The 21,041-nt window shown below is 48.3% G+C and overlaps 2 protein-coding genes across 19 annotated transcripts in view; both read left to right on the top strand.

The window, feature by feature from the left end:
- The window catches only part of RNPS1 (RNA binding protein with serine rich domain 1), a 17,575-nt gene extending 1,912 nt beyond the window's left edge, over positions 1–15,663 (top strand). Inside the window, 9 exon segments of the mRNA XM_065558640.1 lie at positions 211–377; positions 379–401; positions 709–873; positions 1,225–1,361; positions 1,364–1,409; positions 7,035–7,137; positions 8,103–8,256; positions 8,861–9,002; positions 14,475–15,663. Of these exon segments, the coding sequence (XP_065414712.1) occupies positions 330–377; positions 379–401; positions 709–873; positions 1,225–1,361; positions 1,364–1,409; positions 7,035–7,137; positions 8,103–8,256; positions 8,861–9,002; positions 14,475–14,580 (924 nt within the window). The 5' untranslated portion in view covers positions 211–329 and the 3' untranslated portion in view covers positions 14,581–15,663.
- A 2,216-nt stretch (positions 15,664–17,879) lies between these two features.
- The window catches only part of TELO2 (telomere maintenance 2), an 83,111-nt gene continuing 79,949 nt past the window's right edge, over positions 17,880–21,041 (top strand). For 12 of the 18 annotated variants that reach the window (XM_065558630.1, XM_042851539.2, XM_042851538.2 and 9 more), the window contains exons 1-2: positions 17,880–18,168; positions 19,440–19,791. In XM_065558630.1, the coding sequence (XP_065414702.1) occupies positions 17,880–18,168; positions 19,440–19,791 (641 nt within the window). The other 6 variants (XM_065558638.1, XM_024110551.3, XM_065558637.1 and 3 more) reach the window with 5 other exon arrangements.

Below are 21,041 nucleotides of genomic sequence, written 5' to 3'. Positions count from 1 at the left end.
GATAGTGTGTATCTCTGTGTGAGCAGGCACAGGTGTTTGGCTCTAATAGCAATGTAACAATGTGGAGTAACTACTGTTTGTACAATATGAAATTGTCAATACCTCATTAGCTGACCCCCACCTCCTGCTGCCTTTATTGAAAAGTAGGTTTGTTGTTTTTGCCAATACGTTTATTTCTTGTTTCTAAACCCTTTTATCTTGTCACTAGGGCCGCTCTTTGGAGTTTATTGCACTCGATTAGGGATCGTTTCTCAGAATCAAGGAGTTAGAAGTGAGATTGAGATAAGTGAGGCCCATCCAGTGCTGCTTGGGACGCCTCAGAAGGGAAAATGGAGTTTTCAGGAATGAAAAAGAAGAGTTTGCTAGGATTCAAAGAAAAATAATAAAAAATCCAGCACTAGGTAATAATTCTGTCTGAATTTTCTAGGCTTATCCCCATTGGGGACATGTAGGATACTAGGGGGTGTTTCCAGTGAGAAATGTGGAATTGGAAATGTATCTCTCTTCTCACAATGAGAATTTTCTTAAATTACAACTTTGACTTTCTTCTTTAAAGTTTCTCTGTAGCATGAACTTTTGTGATCTGTTTTTAAAAAAAAAAATTAAAATCTTAGTGTTCTAGCTCTGCAATAATGGTTATTCTAAGTTGGCTTTAAAGTTCAGTGTTTTGTTTAAAGTGAAATAATTTCTTTTGACCTTTTCTTAAAGGGCTCCCTCTCCAACCAAGCGCAAAGATCGGACTGAAGACAAATCCAAGGACAGATCCAAGGACAAAGTGTCCCACCAAGGAATCAAGCGAAAAGGATCGTGGTCGGACAAAACGCGCAAAAGGCGCAGTGCTTCCAGTGGTAGCAGCAGTACCAGGTAACTAGAGTTTCTCTGCATCCCAGTGATAGCCCAAATAGTAGTGAGTTGTGCTCCTGTTCAATTGCTACAAATCTGCTTTGTGGTTCCCCCATATTAGAAGACTCCTTGGGGGATTGTGTTGCTAAAAAGTGACCCTATTGCTTTATCAATGAGTATGCTTTGCATAGAGTGCAGTCTCTCCCTTGGGCTGAAATAATGTTAGCTGTGAGGTTGAGCTCTCATCACTTTAACCACCGATTCTTGTCTTGTACTTACCTGGAGACTATATTCAGCTATCCTTTCCCCTGTGTATTCTGCACTGATTTCCCCCCCCCCCCCCCCCCCCCCCCCCCCCCCCCCCCCCCCAAAAGGTCCCAGCTCCAGCTCCACTTCCAGTTCAGGGTCCAGCTCCAGCACTGGTTCCAGCAGTGGGTCCAGTTCCTCCTCTGCATCAAGCCGCTCTGGGAGCTCCAGCACCTCTCGTAGCTCCAGTTCCAGCAGTTCCTCTGGATCCCCAAGCCATCTCGACGTAGACATGACAACAGGAGACGTTCCCGCTCCAAGTGAGTTTGATTCATCCAGTAAAAATTATCAGGTGGTTGGGAAGTTGCCATGGAGGGTGTAGGCTTGTGAACAGAGAAGTAATCTGTTAAAAAAAAAAAAAAAAAAAAAATTAGTCTGCTTTATTCATATCCCAGAGATACAATCTAGCTATTGCTTGAGTATGGATGCCACCTGCACTGTAACCTAACTACATTGTTCTTCAGGAAGGAGTTTAAAGATCTCATTAATTCATAACTGACTCTCACATATACCACACACACACAATCACATATCTTAAAATGTATCCATGCCTGATTATTTGGGATCTACAGAGGTGGGGCATATCAGACTATTTATCTGCATAATCTGGGACTTGTAGCCGATTGAAACTGGTGGAAAAATTGCAATGAATCATGGTTTTTTCTTTAAGGTAGAAATTGAACTGAGTAGAATCTGCTTCTTTGTTTCTCTAGAATTCTTCACTTTGGGTATAACATGAAACTGGTGCTGTGAGTATAGTCACAAAATCATAAGTTGTCTAGTCCAGTTCCTTCTGAGGTACAGAACTGTTCTCCCCAAAAAAGAAGTGTCTGTACTGGACAGTTGGTTTGGAAACAGTTTGATTTTCTCCCCCACAAAGGTGCTATACAGGTACAAATGTTTCATTTACTCTAATGTTTCATTTACTCTTCTAGATATGGAGGTTAGGAAGGGCTGAAAACAAATCTTAAAAGTATGAAAGTTTGGGGTCTGTAACAAAGGCCTTGTGTATGTCAGGTACTCTGCTTCTCCCACTCAGTCTATTGTAATCGGTGCAGTATGCTTTTTGGTGGTTTATTGATGTTTTCCTTAGGCCACCATCAGAGTTTATTTGTATTGTTATAGTACAAAAGGTTCCAAACAGGGATTAGGTTCCCATTGTGTTAGACATTGTATGTGCATGTATCAAAAGTTATGATTCCCGCTTAACGTGCTTACAGTCTATGGCTTTGATCCTGCAAATGGCAGTAATTATAATAGCTAAGTTAATCATGTGTGTGTAAGTGTTTGCAGGATTGGTATATAAGTAATTTTCAGCATGTTTCAGATCTTTATACTGACAGTGAGTAATTGTTGATGTGGAAATAACTGGCTTTCCACATCAACAGGTTAGGGGGATGGGTTAGGCTTTTGATGACCAGAAAGGCTGTGGGAGGTGTTCTGAGTTTTGCTATCCAGGATGCAGTTGAGGCTTTTGCTGGTAGACAGACAGGGGTTGCATCTTTTCCCCTACTCTCTTCACTTTAAATTCTGGGGGTAAGATGAGATTTGACTTGATAGCAAGTAGGTCCAGCTACACCCTGCCAGTACCTCTAAAAATGATAGATTTATTAGCCTGATATTTCACTAGTGAGCATTTTAGCAGAAATAGCTACTGTTGACATTTTAATTTGTCAGACTTCAGCGCCAACATTCCAATGAAATAATTGGGAACTTTTATCTTCAAGCTCTGTGTGTGGTGGTTTCCCCCCCCCCCCCCACCTCCTTCCAGATTTAGGCACACATTTCTACAGCATCAATTTACATTCACTTCACATTGTGAAGTGATTTTAGCAACTATACAGATTATAGAATTAACTATTTCCAAAAAAAAAAAAAAATCCAAAGCTTTAATTTGGAGTACAATTATGTACCAATTAAAAAAAATTCCACAAATACGCAGCAATTTAAATGATTGCATAATCACATGGCACCAGGGTTCCTCTCTAGAGAGCAGAAATCAGAGAGCTCTGAATTGCTAGATCTATAATTTGCCTGTTTACTGTGCCCATGTCACCTCCTGCATCTCTCACTGTTCTTTGACTTCGAAGGGGTAAAGAATAATAGCCTGCTGTCTCTTAGGCTCTGTCTATGCTAGGGAAATTTAGGAGAATTTTCCCCCATTAACTAAACTGATGTTAGCAATGCTAGGAGCCATAGTATCATTGGGATTTCAGTTGCAGACATAATTTTCAGTACTGTCCTCTTAACTCTGCTGGAGGTTACTCTGACCAATATAGTGTCAGCAACCATAGAATCATAGACTACCAGGGTTGGAAGGGACCTCCAGGAGGTCATCTAGTCCAACCCCTGCTCAAAGCAGGACCAATTCCCAACTAAATCATCCCAGCCAGGGCTTTGTCAAACCTGACCTTAAAAACCTCTAAGGAAGGAGATTTCACCACCTCCCTAGGTAACGCATTCCAGTGCTTCACCACCCTCCTAGTGAAAAAGTTTTTCCTAATATCCAACCTAAACCTCCCCCACTGTAACTTGAGACCATTACTCCTTGTTCTGTCATCTGGTACCACTGAGAACAATCTAGATCCATCCTCTTTGGAACCCCCTTTCAGGTAGTTGAAAGCAGCTATTAAATCACCCTTCATTCTTCTCGTCTGTGGACTAAACCACAACTCCTCTACACTAGGGTTCCCATTAGCAATGCTGTGAAACTTTTCTAAAATGTTCTTAGTATAGATGGGCTCTTATTCCCATGCCTTAGCTTCTCCCACCCCCTTTATGCAACCCCTATAGTGTGATTCTTTCTCTTGGCAGCCACCAATTTGAGCAGTTAGTTAATAATACTTAGTACTTGCATACAACTTTACCACTTCAAAGCACTATAAACAGTCTTCACCAATATGCCCTTGTGAGGTAATATCCCCATTTAACAGATGGGAAAACAGATAAGATCCATTGGTTGGTATCTGAAAGCTTGAAAACTCAGTTTTCAAATGGTATGTCTGTATTAACCTAAACCTGTCTGGGATAGCTGCTAAAATTATGTGAAAATGACTATTGTGAAGGGGTTTCATTGGCAGACCAAGATAAATGCCCCTTTTCTCTTCTCCCCCCCCCCCAAATATAATTGGCTTTGTGCCTGTAACGGGCAGGGAGGGTGCAAGGATGTTTCACGCCCTAGGTGAAACTTCCACCTTGTGCCCCCCCCCCCCCCCCCCGAGCCCTGTGGCAGCTCTCTGCACTAAGGCGCGCGCCCCCTCCCCCACGGCAGCGCTCCCCCTCCACCCTGAGGGCCCCCCCACGACAGCTTCTCCCGGCCCGGGTCGCCATGCGGCAGCTCCCCGCCCCAGCTCACCTCTGCTCCGTCTCCTCCCCGAGCACGCCGTCGCTGCTCCACTTCTCCCGCCTCCCAGGCTTGTGGTGCCAAACAGCTGTTTGGCACCGCAAGCCTGGGAGGCGGGAGAAGCAGAGCGGGGTGGCGTGCTCAGGGGAGGAGGCGGAGTAGAGGTGAGCTGGGGCGGGGAGCAGTTCCCCTGCGTGCCGCCCCCCCATTACTTGCTGCAGGCGGCCCTCCCCGCGCCCCACTGCCCCAGCTCCCTCCACCTAAATGCTGACAACAACCGGGATGGCCGAAGATCCGGCAGCCACTGCCGAAGGACCCGAAATGCTGCCCCCCAAATGCTAGTGCCCTAGGCAACCGCCTAGGTCGCCTAATGGGTTGCACTGGTCCTGGTAACAGGGGTGCAGCTGAACCTCTCTGGCTTCTGCCCCTGCTGGACCCATAAACCAGCCAGAGACCTCTGTGTTGGTGCAATCACCCATGCTCTTTATTTACAGTTTACTTTCCCGTCACCTTTTAGTTACAAACAGTTTCAGTCTCACAGCCCCAGGAACTGCTGACTCCTGCAGCCAGCAGAGAAGAGCTCCCACTCCCTCTAACTCTCTGGCTCCTCCCTTTCCTTCTCCTACTTTGGCTTCCTTCCTGCAGGCCTTTATGTAGCCTCTGGCTAAAGAGGCCGGCAGCTGATCCCCATCTGCCACTCAGGCCTGGGCTTACTCAGCCAGCTCGAATTCTTCTTTTTTGATTGGAGCTGGTGTGACAGAGGCCTGGCTCAGGTTCCTTAGCCAGCACCCTGTTACAGTGCCCCTTCATTTATTTGTGATGTACATAGAGCAGAGGTGGGCAAACTATGGCCGTGGGATCCTCCTGCCCAGCCTGTGAGCTCCTGCCCCGGGAGGCTAGCCCCGGCCCCTCTCCCACAGCCTCAACTCGCTCTGCCGCCAGCGCAATGCTTTGGGCAATGGGGCTGTGAGCTCCTGGGGCAGTGCAGCTGCAGAGCCCGGCCTGACCCGGTGATCTGTGCTGTGCAGTGGCATGGCTGGCTCCAGCCAGGTGGCGTGGCTGCCTGTCCTGGCGCTCTGGGCAGCGTGGCTGTAGCGCTGCCAGTCACCGGCGCTCCAGGCAGCGCAGTAAGGGGGCAGGGAGCAGGAGGGGTTGGATAGAAGGCAGGGGAGTTCAAGGTGGTGGTGGTGGGGGGGTGTATATAGGGATTGGGGTGGTCAGAGGGCAGGGAACAGGGGGGTTGAATGGGAGTAGGGGTCCTGGGGGGGCAGTCAGGAATGAGAGGGGGGGGTTGGATGGGGTGGTGGGGACAGTCATGGGCAGAGGTTCTGGGGACAGGGAACAGGGGGGGTTGGATGGGGCAGGAGTCCCAGGGGGGCCGTCAGGGGGCAAGAAGCAGGAGGGGTGGGATGGGGGCGGGGCCGGGCCACGCCTGGCTGTTTGGGGAGGCACAGCCTCCGCTAACCGGCCTTCCATGCAATTTTGGAAACGCGATGCGGCCCTCAAGCCAAAAAATTTGCCCGCCCCGGCATAGAGGGTCTGAAGTATTGTTTCCAAAAGTTTATCTGCTTTTTTTGTTTTGTTTTTTAAAAAAAAAAAGAAGAAGAAAAAAAGATTTAGATCTTCTCTACCCTGGCAGACTTTGACTAATGAACCTAGTGCATTTGGGATCACGAGTCAAGAAACTGAAAGCTGAGCAATAGCAAAACATTTTTTTTGTTTTGTTTTGTTTTTTTTAAAGTATTTAAATGCATCTGTTATTGAGCGCCACTTGGATCAATTTCTAGCTAGGTCTTTAAGGTGGTCTGCCTGGATATTCGGTTTATGTCCATCACCAGCAATCTTATCTTAAGCTTTTGGCAACAACATTCCAACGTGCTATGTAGGAACATTCCTTGGTACGCTTGCTTCATAATTCATTGGTCTTCCATCCTAATAACATGTCCATAGCCAGATAGCTGCCAAAACCAAACCCGTGCTGATGGAAGTGGTTACTAGGTTTGGCTATGAACCCAGCAAGACCCTAGCCCCTCTTCAGTTAATGTATGAGAACTCATGGTACACATGCTCTAGATCCAAGAGTTCCTCCAGCAAAATCAGAGAAAATAGATTTGACATTCAGGATATTTCTGAATTAAAAAGCAAGCAAAAACCTTTTAAACTCTCCACTCCTGCAGATTTTCAGACCCTTATTTATTATAAAGAAGCAAAACAAGATACAAGTCCAATTCAAAAAGATCCTTTGCAAGTCACCTTTATGTGTTATGGGTAAGGCTGCAAGTCCATCACAGAAGTCATGGATTCATGAAACATCAGCAGGGGGCCCGGGCCGTGTGCCACGGCACCCCCCAGAGCACCTGCATCCCCCTCAGCCCAAGTTTTAGTTAGGGGTATATAGTAAAAGTCATGGACCGGTCACGGGGTATGAATTTTTGTTTACTGCCTGTGACCTGTCCATGACTTGACTAAAATGTAGCCTTAGTTATGGGGATTGGCTTGTATGTTACCAGGAGATTTGATAGTTCGGTAATATTCAACTCAGGTCTAAGCCACCCAAAAGAGATGAAAAAGAGCGGAAGAGACGGAGTCCATCGCCCAGACCTACCAAAGTGCATGTTGGGAGACTCACCAGAAATGTGACCAAGGTAATGGCCTGCCCTTCTTTATCCTTGAACTTTCACATCTTTGGGAGAGTGATTTGAGTTTTTTAAATAGTATCTTCAGAAACCGTTTATTACTAGGTTGCAATCAGGTGTCACTGTGTTGGAAGTTCTTACATTATCCATATGCAAGGTTGAGGTGCATTAGCAGACCTGTCTGTGGGGAAACCTGCATGGCACTTGATCATATCCTACTTGGCTCAAGCCAAGAGCAATTAATCCATGGCAGAGTATGGTTCTCAAAAGACCTGTATGCCATGTCCCAGATCAAGTGCCCTGTGTTATCAAGCAGGGGACTTAGATTTAAACCCTGTACTTGGTTTCCTGGTTCTCTCGCAGGGTGTTATGTAACTTACATTTGTCTTGGTTGGAAGATGAAGAGGAGCTGACCCCTTTGTTGAAAAATTTACAACTGTAGGCCAGCTGAGAATGTCGGCGGTTGATCTGCAGGAGTGGTGCTCAGTTCAGTCCTCCTTGCCAGATAATTGTTCTGGTGAGGTGCGAGGCCTTCGTAGAGGGAACATGTAACTATATGATGCTATATAAATGATCCTAAATGTTAAAGAGAGAAAATACATCTTTCGCCTTGAGCATTTGACCTCAGACAGCCCCTCTCCTTGCCATTTCCCACATAAACTTCATGATTTCATTCATTCTTTCACTCCTGAAAAGTTTACCACAGCCTAGATCCTCTGGCCTTTTTTGAGGAGGGTAGTCAGTATACATTTGTCTAGGGTTTGGGAATTCCAAGGAAGAAACTGAATAGGCAGCAATAGAGAGCTGGTGGGAATTCAAACTGTATCCATATCCAGTTAATAAGATTGGTCTTCCTTGATGTTGGTATTGGTTTTTGATCTTGTATTGGGTATGCCTCCAATTTAGCATTCTCTATCAATACCACATGGTAGTGGGAATTGGCACTGTCCTTAATAATCACTATTTTTCTCTAGGATCACATCATGGAAATATTTTCCACTTATGGGAAGATTAAAATGATTGACATGCCAGTTGACAGGTTAAATCCACATCTCTCCAAGGGTTATGCCTATGTGGAGTTTGAGAATCCAGATGATGCTGAAAAGGCACTGAAGCATATGGATGGAGGTATGTACCAGATGTTGTACAAAGAAACCAGCAGGACTAATAGAAACCCATGGAGGATATGAGGGTTGATACAAATGAGTTAAAAGGATCATTGGCCCTGAGTTGTCCTACCAACTTTTGTGGTTTTACAATACCACTTTCTTAATTCCCCCCCTCCCCCCAATCTTTCTCTGCTCTCTTGCTGGGTGACAGACTCTTACAAGCAGCGAAACCAACCATACAGGGGAAACAGCTAAACTGACCTTACATAAAGTACTGTCGCACAAAGTCGGATGATCCAAAAAACCCCAACTCTGTCATCTGAACTGTTGCTGGTCAGAATAGTAGGTTCTAAACCTTTCGTGGGTTTTAGGCAGAAGTGATTTTTAAGTTGACTGCCTAAATGATTTGCTCAGGGCGAGACGGTGAGTCAGTGGCAAAGTTGGGGAGAGACCCTAGGCCTCGTGATTTCTTGCTGTAACCACTAGATCACGAATGCTCCAAATGTACCAAAGCAGCAACCTTGTGAGGATGGAAGTCTGTAGTAGGGGTGCGATAGTGCTGTGTGTAGCACACTGATGCTGGAAATTTTTAGCTTATTCTTTGTCTTTTTAACTGTAAACAGGACAGATTGATGGTCAGGAGATCACTGCTACAGCTGTACTGGCACCTCGACCTAGGCCACCTCCCAGGCGCTTTAGCCCACCAAGGAGGATGCTGCCGCCACCACCAATGTGGCGTAGGTCGCCACCTCGCATGAGGAGAAGGTGAGCCATATTTTATGAAGTCCCGTAGAAGTGTGTAAGCTAAACAGGGGTGTGGTAATGTTTAATTCTTGGCACCAAGCATCTTCTCTCTGGCACAGATTTCATCATTGGTAACTTTGCCTCCCTGGGCTTGATTTCAGCAAACCGTATCAGTGACCTATTAAACCTGGAGACTAATCATCTTCACTCCTGGTTTAGTAAACACAAACTCTTAAAGATCTGTTAGAAGCTGCTGTTACCACTATGGGACATGATTGGTGATCTTTACTGGGCCCTGCTCAGAACAGCTTCTGAAGTTTTTGAGACACCTATTTCCTTACATACTAGGGCCTAAAACTTAGATTGACCTAGCTATATCACTCAGGGCTGTGAAAAATGTCATGCCCTGTGTGATGTAGCTATGTCGACCTAACTCCCAGTGTAGACACAGCTAGGCTGACAGAAGAACTCTTCTGTCGACCTAGCTACCACTTCTCGGAGAAGTGGACTACCTACATTGCTGAAAAACCACTTGTGTCTACCTTGAAGTGCGTGGTAGCTATGCAGCTGTATTGTAGACATAACCTAATAGCTGAAACAATGAGGAGACCTTGTGGCACCTTAGAGACTAACAAATTTATTTGGGCATAAGCTTTTGTGGGCTAGAACCCACTTCGTGCATGTGCTTCTGTATTTTTCACTTCATGCATCAGATGAAGTGGGTTCTAGCCCACGAAAGCTTATGCCCAAATAAATTTGTTAGTCTCTAAGGTGCCACAAGGACTCCTTGTTGTTTTTGCTGATACAGATGAACATTGCTACCACTCTGAAACTTAATAGCTGAGTTGACATGATGTAAGATCTACAGTATATCCATCAGCCACCAAACTCTGCTTATTAATATCCTTCAGATGTTAGCTCTTGTATTTTTCCCTCCTTCATTTAATCTCTGTCCTTCCTTAATCTTTGTACAGTAGAACCTCAGAGTTATGAACACCAGAATTACAAACTGACCAGTCAACCACACACCTCATTTGGAACTGGAAGTATACAATCAGGCAGCAGCAGAGACGAAAAAAAAAAAGCGCCAGTACAGTACTGTGTTTAAAAGTAAACTTCTAAAAAAATAAAGGGAAAGCAGCATTTTTCTTCTTCATAGTAAAGTTTCAAAGCTGTATTAAGTTCATTTTGTAAACTTTTGGAAGAATCAAAAGTTTTGTTCAGAGTTACGAACATTTCAGAGTTACCAACAACCTCCATTCCCGAGGTGTTTATAACTCCTGAGGTTCTATTGTACCAGTTTAGTTCATCTGATTTTTATAACCCTCTTGGGCCCTATTAAAACTACATTGACAATATGGTTTCAACCCATGTTCTGTTTAAACCTGGTGTGGCTACTACACTTTTGACTACAGTGTTGACCAAACTTAGTGTGACTATCCGTTTCTTTAGAGGTGGGATTCCTGGAGTGATGTTCTGCAAACCCTTTCCCTGCATCTAAAAGTCAGCTTTCTGTGTTGTCTTGGCTGTGGCAGCAAAGACCTACTTGGCAGAATAAGGAGAATCTGATGTATGATTAATTTGAGTTGGACTTCATTCTTCTCTCTATTTCTTTCCAACATGCTGGAAGCCCCTTAGTGCACTTAGGATCTAAAGTTAGACACTAACTTTCTTCCCTAAATGGTCCCTCAATGTATATATCCTTCTATCTGCTGTATATAACAAGGAGGACTGGAACTCTATAGGAAGTGGTCTACAAAACATGATGTTTAAGGGGTGGATAAGAGATGCCCGCTGAGATGTGCAGTCATTCTGCGCCCCAAGCACAGCTACATTTTGGAATGTCTGATTATTCACTTACCAACACTAGTGGTAGCTATAGAGTTGGCTCTAGCACCCTCTGGAGGCCCATGCTCCTGCACCAGTATAAGGGGTGCCACCGATCCTGTGCCCTTTGAGTTCCTACTTACCGCCAGTGACAGTTGCTGGAACAGTATTCTCCCTTGCTTCGGTATGCCCCCTTCCCTGTCCTTCTTCAAGGACCCTTCTCATGAGCAACTTCTTGTTTAGGAGATGCAAGCCCTACAGGCAGGGGCTGTGGAGGTAGTTCCTCCAGAACTGAGGGAAAGGATTCTACTTCCGCTATCTCTAGATTCCCAAGGCGAAAAGGGGCCTGAGGCCTATCCTAGACCTGCGTTGCCTCAACAAGCATCTCAAGAAACTGAGGTTCTGCATGGTTTCTCTGGCCTCCATCATTCCCTCGCTAGATCCAGGGGACTGGTACACCGCCCTTGATTTGAAGGACACATACTTCCATATCTCCATCTTTCGGGGACACAGGTGCTTCCTCAGGTTCATGGTGGGCCATGGACATTACCAGTTTACAGCACTTGCCTTTGGCCTCTTGGCAGCCCAGCAAGTCTTCACAAAGCGTATGGCAGTAATCACGGCCCACCTCAGGTGCCAAGGTATACAAATCACCCATACCTTGACGACTAGCTGATAAAAGGCTTCTTGAGGGATTAAGTCCAACACAGCATCTCGGTACAAGCGACTTGCAGAGTGCTGGGCCTCCTAATAAACGAGGAGAAATCAACATTGGGCCCAGTGCAAAGATCAGAATTTATAGGAGCTGTACTCGACATCTCAGGCCAGGGAATTCCTGCCGAGGCCAGGTTCAAAGCCATGTCGGACTTAATCACCTGAGTGTCAGTGCGCCTGCTGACGACTGCCCGGTGTTCCTATGTTTACTAGGCCACATGGCGGCATGTAACTACGTGGTGGGGCATGCTCGATTGTACCTCAGAGAGCTACAGATGTGGCTCGTGTTGGTCTACTTACTGAGCAGGCACCATCTTGACTCTATTCTCACCATTCCTGTGTCAGTCCTGGTTTCCCTGACATGGTGGTTAGATTGGTTCTATCTGGAGTACCCTTAGAGTCCCCATGGCCTAAGTTCCTTCTAAGATGCACAGCCATGCAGCAGGGGCTCATGGCGCGTGCCTCTCCCCCAGCACGGAACTGCTGTGGCAGGGAGAGGTGCCTCTCCCCCTGCCCCCTCCAGCCCAGGTGGTGCTGCAGAACACTGTGGGGGAGGGGGAGAGGTCCTCTCTCCCTGCTGTAGCCCCTGGGCAGCCTGCACCCCAAACTCCTCATCCCGGCTCCACCCCAGAGCTTGCACCCCCAGCCGGAGCCTGCACCCCCCTGCACACCAACCCTCTGCCCCAGCCCTGAGCCCTTCATCCCTGGCCCCAGCCTGGAGCCCTCCCCCACCGCACCCCAATCCTGTGCCCCAGCCCTGAGCCCCCGTCCCACACTCCAAATTCCTCGGCCCCACCCCGACCACATGAATTTTGTTATGTGCACCAATATGGAGGTGATGTGTTACACATCACCTCCATATTGGTGCACATAACATTCATTCCGCACATGCGTGGGAAAAATTAGAGGGAACACTGCCCATGGCCCTCAATCATGCTGGTATCAGATGTGTCGGACCTGGGGTGAGGGGCCCACCTCAGCAGCCTCAGGACCCAAGGTCTCTGGTCAAGGGACGAGCTGTCATTACACATAAATGTGAAGAAACTCAGGGCAATATGCCTGGCCAGGCCTCAGGCAGAGAGGTGCAAGTACTGATGGAAAAAGTGTCAATGTTTTATATCGACAAACAGGGAGGGGGACACTCCAAGGTCCTCTGTCAGAAAGCCCTCAGGCTCTGGGATTGCTTTGTGAAGCACTCCATTCACCTGGCGGTGTCATGTTTCCCCAGAGAGTGGAATGTGTTGGCAGATCACCTCAGCGGGTCATTCTCCTCTTACCACGAGTGATCTCTCCACTCGCAGGTCACCAGCATCATCTTCCAGAGGTGGGGGACTCCCCTTGTGGACCTGTTCGCCTCTGCACAGAACAAGAAATGTTACCACTTTTGCTCTAGGCTTGGTCAAAGCAAAGGATCTCTGATTCCTTTCTATGGTCATGGTCGGACGGCCTAGGTTCTGGGCCATTCAAGTCCTTGGCATCCTGCTTCTTGCTGCTCCTCTCGTGGAAGGTCACTTTTCCTGGTGGCAATCACTTTGGCCAGGAGAGTTTCAGAGCTTCAAGCCTTAACCTCGGGGCCTCCTTACACTGTGTTCTTTGAAGATAAGGTCCAATGTGTCTCCACCTAGCCTTTCTACCCAAGATGGTATTGCAGTTCCACGTCAACCAAGCCATTTTTCTGCTGGCCTTCTTCCCAAAACCGCATAAGTCAGAGGAGGAAAGATGCCTACGCTCTCTGGGTGTGAGAAGGGCCTTAGTCTTCTATGTTGATCTGCAGAAAGGGCTCATCTGATCGACACAGCTGTTTGTCGCAGCTGTGGATAGAATGAAAGGTCTCCTGGTGTCCTCCCAGTGGATCTCGTCCCAGATTGCGGTCTGTATCCGGGTATGCAATGAGCAAGTGAAAGTCCTGCCTCTGGCCATTGTGAAAGCCCATTCTCCCAAGAGCACAAGCCTTCCTGGCGCAAATACTGATCCAGGACATCTGCAGGGCTGCAACATGGTAGTTGATCCACACATTCACGTCCCATTACGCAAACACCCAATAGGCCAGAGACGACGCCAGTTTTAGGAGAGCTGTGTTGCTGTTGGCACGCCTGTGAACTCCCAGCCCACCTCCAAGGACACTGCGTGATTCACCTGACATGGAATGGACATGAGCAAGCACTCGAAGAAAAAATGGTTGCCTACCTTTTGTAACTGTTGTTCTTCGAGATGTTGTTCATGTCCATTCCATGACTCGCCCTCTTATCCTGCCGTCAGAGTTGACAGCAAGAAGGAACTGGAAGGGGTGTAGGGCCAATGGTGCCCCTTATACTACTGGCTCATGAGCATAGGCTCTAGGGTGTGCTAGAACTGGCCCTATAGGTACCACTGGGGGGGAAATCTCCATGCATGTGGTGTGCACACATCTGATATGGAATGGACATGAGCAACACATCTCAACAATAGTTTATGAAAGGCAGGTAACCATTTTTTTTCTTGACTTTAAGTTCATGATATCTTGTTTTGTGCTTCCCATTAGATGCATATATAGGTCCTACAGAGTCAGTTAAGATTATTGGCTTCTGTTTGTAGTCCAGGCTCTGATCCCCTTTCTGTTTAAGGGAGAAAACTCTCTGAAGTTGCTAACAGTGTGTTTTTTCTGTGAAATAAAGAGTATAGTGCTCTTTACTTGAGTGGTGCAAGGTCTTTCAGGTGAGAATTTAAAAGCCCAAGGTCCAGTTTGTTCTCTGGTGGCTTGCCATGGTATCCTTGGTCAAAATATTCTCTCTTGCTGAGTTGTGTGCTGTTGAGCTGCCTCCTTCCACCCCAGAGATGGCTACGTTTCACTAGAGCTCTTTGTATAAAATGTTTTGGGATCCTTCTGGATAAAAGGTGCTAGATGTGTGTAAAATAATTTAAACCTGTTGTCCTTGTCTCCTAATGAAGCTTTTCTCCTCCTTTCTCGGGCAGGTCCAGATCTCCAAGACGCAGGTCCCCTGTTCGCCGACGGTCAAGATCCAGATCTCCAGGCCGAAGACGTCATCGCAGCCGCTCCAGCTCAAATTCTTCACGATAAAGCGAAAAAGACTGGACAGCTTTTTATTTTTTAACTTAAAACCCACCAGACTAAATATTGTACCTTTTTTATAATGGGCCTGGGTAAGGGGAAGTGAGAGAAATCGAAACCTGGCAGTGAAGGGAAACTAAGAGGAGGGGTTTCCTGGCCAGTAGGCAATCTGTGCCTTGCAGCTTCTAGATTCAAGGCATTGAACCTAAATGCTTTAAACATGGCTTTGGGTTGAAGGCTGCAAATGTGGTATATTGTTTTCTGGACAAGCTACCAGTAGGAAAGATGATATAGCCTCTGCTCCTCTAATCAGCAGGCTGCTGCTTCATGAATTCCAAAGGCTTAGCATGCCATGCAGAAAAAACTAAGTACTGACCTATTTGGGGAATCATAAGGCTGGCTACTACTAAGAGAAGGTGGTGGTGGTGGTGGGGTGGCAGCTATGTCCATGTCCATCTCAAGGCACCAGTGCAGACCTTCAGACCTGGTGGTACCCAAACACAGAAATCTGCCTCAAACTTAAATACTCAGTTTGTCATTCTGCTCCCATGCCCCAAATAGTGAGATCATAAATTTCTGTTTGCCTAAAGAGGCAGAGTACTGCAGACTTGCATGACATTAAAGATGATGGTTTTTGGCCAGTCCCCCTGTATGTCATCTACTGCATATTAGAAACAGGCCAGGAATCGAAGGACTGTTTTGTAACTGCACTCTTTAGGGATCCCCTTGCCCTTCCTGGAGGGTTTTGGTACAGATTTCACACAACCCTCTACCAAATGGTGTAAATGTTTCCACCTTTAGAAAACACAATACTAACTGGCAACAAAGTATCAAACCCCCACCTTACCGCAATGAAAAGGGAGAGGTTTGAGATTGATGCTGCTTGGATTAATTTGGGTAATCTTGCAAAAGGCAAGTAATTTTACCATCTGTTGTACAGTCAAGCTACAAAGTTTGATTTTTTTTTTTTTTTTTTTTGTGTCTAACTTTGTAGCATCTTAGGCAGGTTGTGTTTGTATTTGTGTAGAATGACCATATTGAATAAACCAATAGGGTTAAGATTAAAGAATATTAATTAGTTCCTTCCCTGTAGACTATTGGCCTCACCTGTACATTGTGTATAGAGGAAGCAACTAGAACAGCTCCTTTTTTTTCTTTTAAATGTTAAGATAAAATCTTTTCCACTTAAGCCTGGAAATGGTGAGCTTCATGTTACTGGCAATGGCAGCTGGCTGATCAAGAGGAACAGTAATGGAATTAATTTGAGCTAGAGAACAGTGATTGTGGCATGAGGCCAGTGCATGCACACAGTAAAAATAAAGCAAGCGCAGCTTGAACTGCATTTTTCTTCCCTTCTACTCCCCTGCTGCTTCAGCTACAGTTTGGAAGGCTTGATCAGAGATTCCTCCCAGCATAGTTGTACCAGAGGGCATGTCACATGGGTACTAGTTTCAAAGGAGGCTGATGCCACTCCTGAATTTCTGCTACTATGGGTCAGAGTCTGTAGTGAGACCCATACTGTTCTCAGTTGATGAAGGAATCACTTGGAATTCTAATCTCTTCCCTTTGCATCCTGCCAAGACAGCAGTGAGAGACAGCCACTGGGGCAGTATTGGAGGGCTTTTTGTGACTAAAGATCAACAGAGCTGACAAGCCAGTGCCATTCAGTAAAAACCTAAATTTGCAAAAAAATAAGCAAAAAAAAAAAAGTATAATGGACAGTCATTCTGTATGTTGTCACATTCCACTAACTGCCCTAGGCAAATGTGGGAGGGAGTCAAATACACCTGATGCTGGGTGACAGCCTGCTCCAAGGTGCTGCATTAAGAGGCACAGTGGTGTGGAACAGGAACCCAGGAAGAAGAGCAGTGTAAAGAGGCAGGAACAGGCAACAGAACATCTCCTTTGCAGCTAGGAGATGGAAATCCAAGAACTCCCTGCAGCCCTGACCAAGTGACGACAGGCGTAAGCGTGCAGCTGCCAATCCAGATCACAAGGTAGATGTGATGTAGCCCAGCTAATACAACCTGTCCGCATAAGGCATGTACACATACAGCCTCTGGCCAGAACATGTTTCCTCTATGGGTACTGCCCCCTGTAGCAGAGTTGCTTGCTAGGGATAAAGAAATCCCAGGGGCCCATTCTGGGCTAGTCTGCATGTTGCTTATTACACCTTTGCCTTTTCCAGTCCTGGGCCCAAGATCAGCCCCTCCCACCCCCAGCCCATGTGCTGTGACATTTCTTGAACGAGCCTCCTAGTAGCGCCGCTGTAAGCTCTCGGGACTTGGCTTTGGTTGGGAGACACCACAGGGTAGGAGCTGGGTGGGGGAGACCCTCAGGTGGGGTGAATAGTGAGTATGTGGAGGCAGTGCAGGTTTACAATGTTGCCATGGAGCTGGGCCCATGGTCAGAAGGGGTCCCAGCCTGCTCCGCTTGCACGGTGCCCCGAGATCCCGCTGGCTCTTCCCACCACTTGCTCCTCTCCGTCTGCCTGCCGAAGGCTCCTCTTCACCCCCTGGCTTCTCTCTGCCCCCGGCCAGAGCCCAGTGCACCGTCGGCTCCAGGCAGTCTCTGCTTCCCATCACCTGTGGGGCCCCACCTGTCTCCCTGGAGCTGAGCTGCCAGGAACTGGTCCAGAATCCTGGCCAGTCTCAGACAGTTGGGGGAGACACAGTGTGGAGGGCTTGACTGGGCCCCTCCAGGCAAGTGGGTTCTGAGGGAGCTTGGCTGGAGCAGGCCCTGGCCTGGCTGATTGCACCACTCCTGAGGGGCAGGAGTGATTCCCTGCCCTGGGACCAGCCCTGGCTGCACTGGCAGCTCAGCTTGGTAGACAGTTGCCTCTCAGCAGGGCCGGTGAGTGCTGCTGGGAGGCAGGGTGTGGGGGAGTTGGTGGCTGGAGGGCTGGGGTGGGGGAGATCTGTGTGTTGGAGCACTAGAGAGTGGGGGTTCTGTGTGGGGTGCTGGGCAGTTGTGGTGGGGCTTGGGCAGGGGTGGTGGTGGGCAGGGTACTGTGCATTTGTGGCAGGGTCTTGGGGGCGCGCTAGGCATAGTGTGTGGGGGGGCTCTGGCCATAGGGAATTGGAGGGCTGTTCAAGTGTTAGGTGGGGGGGGAGGGGGGCTCTGTGGTGTGGCATAGGCCCATCCCTGAGGGAAAGGGGCATGTTGGCAGCACAGGGTTAGGCGAGCCACTGTGCGTCTGGTAACTGCTGGTTTGTAAATAGTGCCCTTGCAGCAGGCTGGGCGGAGTGGGGTCACCCCTGCCATGTCCCTGGACAGCAGCTCACTCCAGGGACCGACCTCCCTGTGCCATGCTGCATTGTCCCCATGGGGGCCCACAACTATGTTTGGCACTGGGCCCACAAAAGGTTAATCCAGCCCTGCCTGGAGTGGGAACACCTACAGCCCCGGAGACTGGGAAGAGCAAACGTTCCCCTGTCACGTGTTACTGGCTCTTTAAGACGGGGCATTTCAACCATTGCCTTCAGCGCTGGCTCAACAGATTCGACAGGCCTGGACCGGGAGTGGGGTGTGTGGCGAATCTTAGGCTGGGTGACAGAGCGCGAAGGTGTCGGCGGGAAGAGCGCGCGGGCCGGAGGGGTGAGTCTGTAAAGCGGTTCCGGGGGGGAGACACAGCGCGCCCCGCCCCCACTCGAGCCTCGCGCTGGGTCGGGGGTCCTGCTGGCCCCGTTCCTGCCCCTGCCCTCCGCGAGACCGAGGGGGGCTGCGGGCCGCTGCGGACCCCGGCCGGCGCCACTGCAGAGCGAGGCAGGCGGGCTGCGAGCGCCTGGGACCGGGACCGGGACCGCCCCTCACGGTGTGCGCGCAGCGGGCTGTGTGTGTGCGCCTGTGTGCACGCAGCACCTAAAGCTGGGGGCCTAGTGTGTGTGCAGCGCTTAACACCGGTCCCTCCTCCCCCCCGTGTGTGTATGTGCGCGCAGCACCTAGCGCGGCAGGCCCCATGTCCATGTGTGTGCCTGAGTGTGAGCTGTGTGCCTGGTGCCGTGTGTCCCTGTGTGCAGCACCTAGAGTGCTATGGGTCCTGTGTGTGTGTGTGGCACTGTGTGCGTGCAGCGCTTAGTACTGTGGGCCCCATGTGTGTGTGCAGTGGTGGGCCTGTATATATGCGTGTGCAGTGACACAGGCCCTGTGTGTGTGTGTGTGTGTGCACGTGCACAGCATCTGCACCCTGAGGATGTGTGTCAGGGGCAGGAAAAGAGGAGTTCCTTGTGCTTTGAGGTCATGTGTGTGTAAAGTCTTAGCACATTGGGGCCCAGTGTGTGTGTGCACAGCACCTAGCATCCTGAGACCATATGCGTGCATGCGCTGTGCCTAATGTCCTGAAGCCCTGTGTGTGTGTACAACACCTAGCTCCACAGGACCCTGATCTCAGTCAGCTCCTGTGCAAACAACACTTAGCACCCTGAGGCTCCATATGTGTCTACAGCACCTAGTGCCATGGGGCTCTGATCCCAGTCAAACCATGAACCCTGGTACGTGACAGGGGATCTTAAGTAGAGCCCTTTGCGGATACATGTGCATCCGATCCGCATAAATGATTTGTGGCTATTGAATTTGCAGGGCTCTTCTCTGAAGTGCTACTGCAATACAAATAAATTCCCGGCTCTTTGAGCTCTGGTCAAGTGAAAAATTCATTAACTAATAATTCTCCAGTGCTGGGCAGAGGCCTGCAGGCCAGCCAATTTATGTGGGAGTTTTGTGATGTGGGGAAACACCCACTAATGACTGGGCTGAGACTACCAGACTCATCTTGTCTGCAGGCTAAACAGAGTGCCTTTTCAGAAGGATCGCAGTAGCCAGGTGTCTGGGCACCATCATTCTCTGTTTCATTTTCCCCTTTGTTTGATCAGTTCCAGAAGTGACTTTACCGATGGATCCCGAGCCCTTTGAAGTTGGACATGCGGTACGAGAAGCTATCAACATCCTTTCCTCTTCCAGGAATGGAGTCCAGATCTCAGAGGCGCTTGGCACAATTAAGTGCTACCTAGGTGGAACTGAAAACCAAGCCCCCCTGAAGGAGAGGGAAGAATTTACCCGTGTGCATTTTTCTGCCTTTCTGCGAGGTCTTGTCAGTAACCTGAGTCCAGATTGGATAGAACTTCTTACCTCTGATCAGCAGAAGGAATTATGGGATAGCTTTTTCTTGGAAGGGCCAGCTGACCAAGCCTTTCTGGTTTTGCTGGACTCCATTATTTCTATGGGGTAAGCCTGGCTTCAGCCCCATATTTGTTAGCACTAAAAGCATTGTGACAGATCCAGACCAGTTGGGTATAGGAGTCTGGTAGAGGGCAAATATACTGGTCACTGGATGAGTAATTTTCTGTTCCCTGAGTGACGAGAGAAGGGGCTGTACTAGAGTAATCAGGAACCTGCTAGAACCAGTTAAGGCAGGCAGGCTAATTAGTACACCTGGAGCCAATTAAGAAGCTGCTAGAATCAATTAAGGCAGGCTAATCAGGGCACCTGGGTTTTAAAAGGAGCTCACTTGGGTTTGTGGTGTGAGTATGAGGAGCTGGGAGCAAGAAGCTGAGAGTGAAAGGGTGTGCTGCTGGAGGAGTGAGGAGCACAAGCGTTATCAGACACCAGGAGGAAGGTTCTGCGGTGAGAATAAGAAAGGTGTTCAGAGGAGGCTATGGGGAAGTAGCCCAGGGAGTTGTAGCTGTCATGCAGCTGTTACAGGAGGCACTATAGACAGCTGCAGTCCACAGGGCCCTGGCCTGGAACCCGGAGTAGAGGGTGGGCCCAGGTTCCCCCCAAACCTCCCAATTGACCTGGACTGTGGGTTCTTCCAGAGGGGAAGGTCTCTGGACTGTTCCCCAACCCACATGGTGAATCTCTGTGGCAAGAATATCCGCCAATAAGCGCAGGACCCACCAAGATAGAGGCGGAACTTTGCCACAGCATGTAAACATGTGATGGCCCCTTCACATTACAATTCCAACCTAGTCAGATGATCTGGTAAATATGGCTTCAGTTTAGTGCAGAAAAGACCTATTTGTAGCCTTGTCCATGAATAATGCTAACTCCATGGTCATTTCCCATGCTTTAATCTGGGTGTTGAATATGGGTACTGTCCTGCCTATACTACACATTGCAATAGTTGTAATGATGTGAAAGAATGAGTGTGTTGTAATCAAATCCCCAGTCTCAGCTGTGGTTGCATCATAGAGAGGTCTTTTCACATCAAAACATAAAAGGGGAATGTTCAAGATGGTCCTGATGATGATTCCTGGCTTTGGCATCCTGGTCATGATTCAGGGCCCAAGGATAGAAGGCATATAACTACATTGATAGACTGTAATGTGGTTAAAACACAGGGATGGGAGCCAGGAGACCTGACTTCTATTCCCAACTCTGCCATTGACTCACTGTGTTGCCTTGAGAGGGTCACTTCAGCTCTCGGTGCTTCATTTTCCCCTGTTTTGCAAATGGGGAAATGATGCTTCTTCCAC

The sequence above is a fragment of the Chrysemys picta genome, chromosome 10 (assembly GCF_011386835.1).
Source record: "Chrysemys picta bellii isolate R12L10 chromosome 10, ASM1138683v2, whole genome shotgun sequence".
Taxonomy (NCBI): Eukaryota; Metazoa; Chordata; order Testudines; family Emydidae; genus Chrysemys; species Chrysemys picta.
This window is presented reverse-complemented; position numbering and strand designations above follow the sequence as displayed.